This window comes from Penaeus monodon, chromosome 36, assembly GCF_015228065.2.
Source record: "Penaeus monodon isolate SGIC_2016 chromosome 36, NSTDA_Pmon_1, whole genome shotgun sequence".
Classification (NCBI taxonomy): domain Eukaryota; kingdom Metazoa; phylum Arthropoda; class Malacostraca; order Decapoda; family Penaeidae; genus Penaeus; species Penaeus monodon.
In genome coordinates, this window is record NC_051421.1 from 16,674,714 (window position 1) to 16,684,713 (window position 10,000).

General features: G+C 49.7%; 1 protein-coding gene across 1 annotated transcript in view; it reads left to right on the top strand.

Annotated features, from left to right (window-relative positions):
* Positions 1 to 10,000, top strand: part of LOC119595813 (probable phospholipid-transporting ATPase IA) — a 92,683-nt gene that overhangs the window by 9,947 nt on the left and 72,736 nt on the right. Inside the window, exon 2 of the mRNA XM_037944988.1 lies at positions 9,118 to 9,476. Coding sequence (XP_037800916.1) covers positions 9,365 to 9,476 — 112 coding nt within the window. The 5' untranslated portion in view covers positions 9,118 to 9,364. The remainder of the gene's footprint in view (positions 1 to 9,117; positions 9,477 to 10,000) is intronic.

The following is a 10,000-nucleotide window of genomic DNA, read 5'->3' on the forward strand; positions in this document are numbered from 1 at the left end:
GTATCTATTTATATATATTTGTACATATATATTTATGTATATATATTAGATATATACATATACATATAAATATACGTACACATATATATGATATAAGTTTATATATGCATATATAAACATATATGATATACATAGTATGTATTTATTTATGTGTATATATTTATATATATATTTATGTTGATATGTATATGTGTTTGTGTGTATGTATGTATGTATGTATATATGTGTGTATGTATAGATATATATCATATCTGTATATATAGGTATATACATATATACACATATATAAATATATGTATATATATACACATAAATATATGTGTCTTTATATGTACACACACACACACTCACACACACACACACACACACACACACACACACACACACACACACACACACACACACACACACACACACACACACACACACACACACACACACACACACACACACACACACACATACACACAGATACATACATGCATACATACATATAAACCTATGCACATATATATTCTTCAACACATGTGCACTCAAACATATACGTACAAAAACACAATTATATATATATATATATATATATATATATTATATATATATATATATATATATATAACCATATACAATTACTCTCTCACCCTCATTTACTCAATCACTCACTCAGATTCATACATACTCACATAAATACACACATGCTCTCACCTACTCACATTCACTCATTCATTTACCTTCACACATACACACACTTACACACACACTTACACTTACACACTTACACACACACTTACACACACACTTACACACACACTTACACACACACACTTACACACACACACTTACACACACAAAAACTTACACACAGACACTTACACACACAGACACTACTACACACACACACTTACACACACAACACACACACTTACACCACACACACACACTCACTTAAAAAAACAAATTTAAAAAATAAAATTAAATTAAACCAAATTTACCCCACCCCAACCCAACACCACCACAACAACCACAAAACAACCACCCACCACCACACCCCAAAACCCACAACATACACACACAACACCACACACACCACACACACACACACTTACACACCATTTTACACACCCACACACACCCCCACCCCAACACACATTACACACACACATTTTAACACCCCCACACACACAAAACAAAACCCCACACAACACACACACACACACACACACCCACCCCCAAAACCACACACACACACACAAAAACCACACACACCACACACCACACCACACACACACACCCCTTTTAACCCACATTAACAAACAACATTTCCAACCCCCACTCCTTCCCACCGGCCCCCGCCAAAAACCCCCCCCCCCCACGCCCCCCAACCACCCACCGCCCCACAAAAGGGCCACACCCACCACCCACCCCTTCAACCACAACCCAACACCCAAACCCCAAATTAAACGATTCCCCCCCCCCCAAAAACCCACACCACCACCTTCCCTTAAACCCCCTTTTTCCCCCCCCCCCCCCCCCCATCCCCCCCCCCCCCCCCCACCCCCCCCCCCCCAACCCCCCCCCCCCCCCTTTTTTTTTCTCCTTTTTTCCCCCTTTTCTTTTCCCCTTTCTCTTTTTTTCTTTTTTCCCCCTTTTCCCTTCCCTTCCCGCCCCCCCCCCTTCCCCTTTCCCTCTTCCCCCCCTCCCTTTTTTCCCCCCCCCCCCTCCCCTCCCTCCCCCTTTCCCCCCTTTCCCCCTCCCTTTTTATCATTCCCCCCCCCCCCAACCCATTTCTTATCCTTCTCCTCCTTCTTTGTTTTCTCTCTCTTCTGTCTCCCCTCTCCTCTCTCTCTCTCTCTCCCTCCTCTCTCCTCTCCCCTCCCTCTCTCTCTCTCTCTCCCCCCCCCTCTCTCCTCTCTCTCTCTCTCCCTCTTTCCCCCTCTCCTCCCTCCTTTTTCTTTTTCTCAATTCCTTTTTTCCCCCTCCCACCCCCTCCTCTCTCTCTCTCTTTTTCCTCTCTTTTTTCTCTTTCTCTTTTTCTCCTCCCCTCTCTCTCTCTCTCTCTACCCCCCTAAACCCTCTCTCCTCTTCTCTCTCCCCTCTCTTCCTCTGTCTCTCTTTCTCTCCTCATCCTCTTTCCTCTCCCCCTTCTCTCATTCCTCTTCTCCCCCCCCCCACCCTCCTCACATCTCTCTCTCCCCCTTCTCTTTCTCTCTTTCTCTTTCTCTTCTCTCTCTCTTTCTCTCCCCCTCTCTCTTTTTTCCTCTCTCTCTCTCCCCCTCTCTCTTCTCTCTTTTCTCCCCCCTCTTTTCCCCCTCTCTCTCGCCCCTTTTCCCTCTCCCTCTCTCCCCTCTCTCTCTCCCCTCTCTCTCTCTCTCTCTCTTCCTCTCTCTTCTCTCTCTTTCCTCTCTCTCTATCCTCTTTTTTCTCTCTCTTTCCTCTCTCTCTCTTTTCTCCCTCTCTTCTCTCTCCCTCTCTTCCTCTCTCTCTCTCTCTCTTCTCTCTCTCGTCTCTCTCTCTCCCCTTTCCGTTCCCTCCCTCCCTCCCTCCTCCCTCCCCCTTTTCCCCTCCCCCCCCCTCTCTCTCTCTCTCCTCATCTTTTTATTTTTTCCCTTCTCTTTCCCCTTTTTTCTCCCCTCCTCCGTCTCTCTCTCCCCTCTCTCTCTCCCCCTTTTTTCCCCCCCCCCCTCCCCCCCTCCCCCCTTCCCCCCCCCCTCTCCTCCTCTCCCCTTTTCATTTTCTTTTCTTTTTTCCCTCTCTTTCTCTCTCCTTCTTTCTCCCTCTTCTTTTCTCTCTCTCTCTCTCTCTCTCTCTCTTTTCTTTTCTTTTTTCTCTCTTTTTCTCTCTCTCTCTTTTTCTCTCTCTCTCTCTCTTTTCCCCCTCTCATCTCTCTCACCTTTTCTCTCCCCTCTTTTCTCTCCCCTCTCTCTCTCCCCATTCCTCTCCCCCCTCTCTCTCTCTCTTCCTCTCTCTCTCTCCTTCTTCCTTCTCTCTCTTCCCCCTTTCTCCTCCCTCTCTCTCTCTCTCTTTCTCTCTCCCCTTCTCTCTCTCTCTCTCTCTTTTCCCTTTCCCTCCCCCCTCTCAATTCCTTCCTTCCCCCCCCCCTCCCAATTCCCCCCCGCCCCCCCCCCCCCGTACTTTGGGGGAAAGGGGTCGGGAAAGTAGGTCACGAATCCGGGGAATACCCCAGGAACTTTTTTGGGGGGGGGGGGGGCAGACGGATTTCACATTGATTAGGCCCCCCACCCCCCGGCACCCCGCCCCCAATCCCCTCTCGCGCCCCCAAGATTCTTTTTCATCGTCGAGCTTGTGGGGCGGCGGCGACGGTTTTATATCTGGGTTTGCTCGTCGGCCCTTCCCCCCGCCCACGAAAGGAGATTTCCCCTTAAAAAGGGCCCTTGGGGTCTGATCCGCCCCTTTTTCTTTCTCTAGGGGGTTTTTGGGGCGGGGTGGCGGGTTGGGCGGCATTTAGCAAGTCTCGCACGGAATGAGATCCTCACGCCCCTCCCCCGTCCCCCTCGCCCTTCCTCCTCCCTCTTCCCTCCTCTCTCTTCCCTCTCCCCCTCCTCCCTCTCCCTCCCCCCTCCCCCCTCGCCAGCTGGGTTAGCAGGCCCCCCATATCGATCGGAGAGCCACAGCTGAGTCCTCGAGGGCTCGCGCTCTGAGCATGACCCTGGACGGCGAGGGTTATCGGGGCCACTGCTGATCGGACGGCCTCGGCGCGATCGGGCGGGGCTGGTGCTCGTACTTGGGGTTTTCGAGGAGGAAGTTCTGGCCTAGGAAGGGGGTTGATCTCGCTGTCGACTCTTTCGGTCTCTGCGCTATTTTATCTCACTTTCACTGGGGTTCTGTTAATCTATCTATTCTCTCTCTCTCACTAGAGTTACGTCTATCTATCTATCTATGTCTGACTCTGTATCTACATCCAGCTTTGTGTCTCTGTCTGCCTGTCACTGTAATTTTCGTTTATCGCTTCAGTCTGTCTCTGTCTAGGCTTTTGTCAGTTGTTTCTGCCTGTCTGTCTTTGTATGTGTCTGCCCTTTTTCCTATCTGTCTATCTATCTCCGTCGGGCGGGTTTATGTTTCTTTTTCCCCTCTTTTTGTTTTTTTTGTTTATATCAGTCTTTGTGGGATTGCCTCTGTCTCGTATCTAATTGTCTCTGTCTTTCTCTGTTTTAGATGTCTTTGTGTCTCCATCTGTCTTGTCTCTGTCAGATTGTCACTGTCTGTCAGTTGTTTGTTTCTCTCTGTCAGTTGCTATGTCTGTCTGTTTCTGTCTGTTCTGTCTGTTCGCCCCCCCCCCTCTCTCTCTCTCTCTCTCTCTTCTCCCCCTCTCCTTTTCTCTCCTCTCTCTCCTCCTCTCCCCTCTCCCCTCTCTCTCTCTCTCTCTCTCTCCCTCTCTTTCTCTCTTTCTTTCTTTTTCTTGGCTTTTCCCCCCCCTTTCTTTTCTTTCTTTCTCTCTCTTTCTTTCTCCCCTATATATCTCTCTCTCTCTCTCTCTCTCCTCTCCTTTTCCCCTCTCCCCTCTCTCTCTCTCTCCCCTCTCTCTCCCCTCTCTCTCTCTTTCCTCTCCCCCCTTTCCTCTCCCCTCTCCCCTCTTTTCCTCTCTCTCTCTCCTCTCTCCTCTTCCCCTCCCCTCTCTCTCTCTCCCTTTTCCCCTCTTTCCCTCTCCTCTCTTTCCTCTCCCCTCTTTTCCCCTCTTTTCCCCTCCTCTTTTCTCCCCCCCCTCTCTCCTTTTCCCTTTTTTCCCCTTTCTCTCTCTTCCCCTCTCTCTCCCTTTTCCCTCTCTCCCCTCCTTTTTTTTTTCTCTTCTCTCTCCTCCCTCCTCTTTTCTCTCCCTCCTTCCGCTCTTTTCTCTCTCTCTCTCCTCCTGCCCCCTCTCTCTCTCTCTCGTTCTCCCTCCCTCTCTTTTTTCTTTTCTCCCTCCCCCTCCCCCGCTTCCCCTCTTTTTCCTTTTCCCTTTTCCCCTTTCCCTTTTCCTTTCTCCCTTCTCCTTTTTCTTCTTCTCTCCTTTCCCTCTCTCTCCTCTCTTTTTTTTTTCCCCCCTCTCCCTCTCCTTTCCCCCCCCTCTCTCTTCCCCCTTTTCCCCTCTCTCTCCTTTTCCTCTCCCCCTCTCTCTCTTTTCCCCTCCCTCCCCTCTCTCTCTTTCCCCCTTTTCTCTCTTTTTCCCCTCTCTCTTTCCTCTCTCTCCCCTCTCTTTCCTTCCCCTTTTTTCCCCTCTTTTCCCTCTCTCTTTTTCTCCCCTTTCCCTCTCTCTCCCTCTCCCCTTTTTCCCCTCTCTCTCTTTTCTTTTTTCCCTCCCCCTCTCTCATTCCCCCTCTCTCTTTTCTCCTTTTTCCCCTTTTCCTCTCTCCTCTTTCCCTTTTTCCCCTCTCTCTCTCTCTCTCTCTCTTTCTTTTCCCCTCCTCTCCCCTCTTTTTTCCCCCCCTCTTTTCATCTCTTCCCCTTTCCCTCTCTCTCTCTTTTTTTTTTTCCCTCTCTCTCTCTCTCTTTCCCCCCCCCTCTCTCTCTCTTTCCCCTCCCTCTTTCCCTCTCTCCTCGGCCCTTTCCTCTCCCCTCTCCCCACCCTCCTTCTCTCTCCCCCCTTCCCCTCTTCTCTCCCCTCCCCCCTCCCTAACTTTTCTCCTTTTTTCCGCCCCCTTTCCCCCCTACTCTCTCTCTCCTCTTCGTTTTCCTCCTTCCTTTTCCCTCTCCTCTCTCTCTCCCCGCATTTTCTCCCCTGCATTCTCTCTCCCCTCTCCCCTCGTCTCTCATCGTCTCTCTTTTCCCCTCTCCTCTCTCCCTCTCTCTCCTCTCTCCCCTCTCTCTCTCTCCCCCTCTCTTTCCTCTCTTCCCCCCTTTTCTCATCCTCTCTCCTCTCTCTCTCTCTCTTTCCTTTTCTCTCCCTTTCCCCCCTCTCCTCTCTCTCTCCCCCTCCTTCGCCCCTCTCTCTCTCTCTCTCCTCTCTCCCCCCCTCTCTCCCCCCCCCGCCCCGTCTTTTTTTTTTCCCCTTTTCTTTTTCTTTTTCTTTTTTTTTTCTTTTTTCTTTTTCTTTTTTTTTTCTTTCTTTAAACTTTCTTTCTTTAAACTTTCTCTCTTTCCCTTTTTTTCTTTCTCTCTTTCCCCTCTTCCCCTCTTCTCTTCTCTCCTCTTTCTCTCTTTCTTTTTTCCCTCTCCCCCCCTCCTCCCCCTCTTCCGTCCCCTCCCTCCTCTCTCTCTCTCTCTCTTCCCCTCTCCCTCTCTCTCCCCTCCCTCCCTCCCTCCCCCCCTCCCTCCCCCCCTCCCTCCCTCCCTCCCTCCCTCCCTCCCCCTCTTTCCCCCTCCCTCTCCACCCCCCCTCCCCCCCCCCCCCCTCTCCCCTCTCTTCCTCTCCCCCCTCGCTCCCCTCCCCAACCCTCTCCTTTCCCCTTTTCTCCCTGACCTCTCCCCTTTTTCTCCTTCTCTCCCCCCCCTCCCCCCCTCTCGTCCCCTTTTTTTTACTTTTTTTTTCTCCCTTTTTCCTTTTTTTCTTTTTTTCCATCTTTTTTTCTTCCCCTCTCCCTCTCCTTCATCTTTTCCCCCTCCCTCTCCCCTCCTTTTTCTTTTTCCCCCCTCCCTCCCTCCTTTCTCTTCCTTTCCTCCATTTTTTTTCTTTTTTCCCCCTTTCTTTTTTTTTTTTCTCTTTTCTTTCCCTTTTTTTCTTCTTTCTTTCTTTATTTTTTCTTTCTTTTCCCCCTCTCCCTCCCCCCTCCTTGTTCCCCCTTTTCCCTTTCTTCCCCCTTTTTTATTTTTTCCTCCATTCTCCCTTTTCACATCTCCCCTCCCCTCCCCTCAAAAAAGAAAAAAGGTTCTCTTTTTCTCTCTTTTCCTCCTCTCCCTCTCTCTCTTTACCTTTTTTCCCCTCCTTTCCTTTTTTTCCTTTCTCTCTCTTTTTCCCCCCCCCTTTTTTCTCCCTCCCTCCTCTCTTTCCCATCTCCCCCTTTCCCCCCTTCCCCCCTCTCTTTTCTTTTTTTTTTCCCCTCTCCTTTTCTCTCTCCCTCTCCCCTCTCCTCTTTTCTCTCCTCTCTCCCCCTCTCCCTTCTTCGTTCTCCTCTCTCCCCTCCTCTCATTCCCCCTCCTCTCTCTCTTCGTCCCCCCTCCCTTTTCCCTTTCCCCCTTCCCCTTTCCCCCCCCCCCCCCCTTTCCCTTTTCCCCTTCCTTTTCTTCTCTCTCCTTCCCCCCCCCCCTTCCCCCCCCAAACCCCCCTCCCCCTTTCCCCTTCCCCCTCCTTTTTCCCCCTATCTTTACCCCTTTCCTTTCTTCTTTCCCCCCTTTCCTCTTTTTTTCACCCCAATTTTCCCCCCTTTTCCTTCCCTTTTTTTTCATTCTTCGGGGGTTTTTTTTCTCCCTTTGGGTTTTGTCTTAAAAATGGGGGCGGGGGGGTGTCTTTTCTTTAAATTTTGGGTTTTTTTTTTGTGGGGTTGGGGGAAAAGGGTTTTTTTTGGGGGGGGGAAGGGCCTATGGGGTTTGAGAAATTTGGGTTTTAATTTAAAAAGGGTCCCCCCCAAAATGGTAAAAAAAACCCCCGGGGGGGGATCCGGGAAAATTTTTTTCGTTTTTGGGGAGGGTTTTCGGGGGTTTTTGGGGAAAAGGGGGTGGGTAAAAATGGCCGAGATTTTCTTGGTTAAAGGGGAAGTGGGTGTGATTTTTTTTCCAATTCCCCTTTTTTTAAAAGGTGATTTTTGAAAAAGTAAAAACAGGGGTTGTTTCTGTTAAAAACCTTTTTAAGGGGGTTTTTTTCCCGGAAATTTTTTTTTGGGGGGGTTTTTTTCTGAATAAAAAATTTTTGGGGAAAAGGGTAGGTTTTAAGGAGGGATGGGAAAAAGGGGGGGGGGGGAATTTTCCCCCAAAAGGGGGGGGAAAAAAAAAAGGGGACAAATGGGAAAAAAAACCCTGGGGGGGGGGTGCCCCAAAACAAATAACCAAAAAAACCGGGAAAGGAAACCGGGGGGCCCCCCCAAAAAAACAACAAAACTGGCCCAAAAGGGGGGGCGGGTGATTTCCAAAAAAACACCACGGGGGACAAACCCACCTTTCTACCTTTTAAACCACACACGCCCAAAACCCGGACCCCCAAACGGCCCGGACCCCCCCCTTTCCCGCCCGACCCCAAAACAAACACCCCACACCACAACCAACACACAAAACCCACCCCAACCACACCAAAACCACACCCACACCCACACGCAACACACCACTCCCACCAACACACACACACACACACACACACCCCCCACACCCACACCCACCCAAAACCCCAAAAACCCAAAAACGCACACACACACACACACACACACACACACACACAACCCCGCACCCACACCCACACCCCGCACACCCCCACATCAACACAACACACAAACCTCACACCCCACAAAAACAACCCCAAAAAAAAAACACAACCACGCACACACCCAAGCCCCACACCACCACGACCCCAACACACACAAAACACCCCACACACACAAAACCACAACACACACACACACACCACACACACACACACACACACACACACACGTACACACACACACACACACGAACACATACGTACACACACACACGTACACGCATACGTACACACACACGTACACGCATACGTACACACACACGCGCACACACATACACGCGCACACGCGCATATACTTGTACATATACGTAGGCTTATCATATACATAAACATATATATATATATATATATATATATATATATATATATATATATATATATATATATATATATATATATATATATATATGTCTATAGATATAAATATACACTTAGTACACTCTAAACCATACTCACCCAAACATTCGTTAAAAATGTGTGTCTGGTACTACAGGTTTTTAAACAGTGAAATTACCGTCTTGTAAAAAAAATTCAAAGAACGAATAAGGATAAAGGCAGAGTTGAGAAAGCGCAGAAAGCAATGAAAACGCAAACGAAAAGTGAGTCGACGGCTACTCTGACAGACAACGCTTGGCTCTACTTCGTTGACGTGGAAGGTTTGGCTCTTTGACCCGCGCGCGCATTTGAGTGTTAGAAATGCACCAGAAAGGCTCGTGAATTGTTGATTATTTTATGCTTATTCGTATCATAGTTGATATCACCCAGTTCGAATCTCGTAGGGAAACAGGTGTCTCAGAGTATGTAATGGTGGACAGTGTTTTCTCGCGAGCTCCGTGTAGTTTAGCTGTGGGCGTTGCTGCCATGTAGCGCTCTGAGCCTTTTTTGACGCACGCAAGCTCGCACACCATGTGACGCACCGCCCTGCCCTGGATGCCCACTCACTTAGAGCAGCACCACCTCACCTAGAGCTACACCTCACCTAGAGAACCTTCTGCAGCAGTGCTCTAGCATCACCAGCACGCCACAATGTCTAGCGTCCCTAGAACCCTCCTCATGGGGAGCAGCGGAGAGGAACACAAGGAGATGATCAAGATGATGGTTCTTTCCTGCCCCTCGTGCACCAGCCCCGCCCACCCAGGTATGTGGTCCCGCCCCTCCTCCTCCATGCCATGTGCCCACCCTGAAACTGTGGCCTCTCCTGCCCTGCCCTGCCCTATCCGTGAGCGTGTGCGGATCCAGTTTTCCTTGTCCCACCTGGGTATGTGGTCGTCCCTCCTCTCCAGTACCCTAGTTTTGCCCTTTCGTGTAAGTGGTCTCCTCTTGCCACAAGCTCCTCCCATACGTGGGGGGAAGTCCATTCAGCTCTGTCTGTGGCACGTCCTTTTTACATAAGCCCCGCCCCCCTAAGGCATGTGGCACCTCCTCTTGTTAACCAGCTTGGCCAGTCAGGTATGTGAACCCCTCCTCTGTTTCACCATCCCCGCCTTTTTTTGTGAATTCCACTTACGAGTAGTGCTCCCCTCCCCCCATTTCAACTTGCTGTGTGCATCCTCCACGTGCCCTTCTCATGCAGGTATCCATCCTGTATTTACGCTGCACCGACTCTGCCAATTCTCAGGTAGGCTATGTGGCAGCAGCAAGGTGCTTGAAACAACAAGAAAT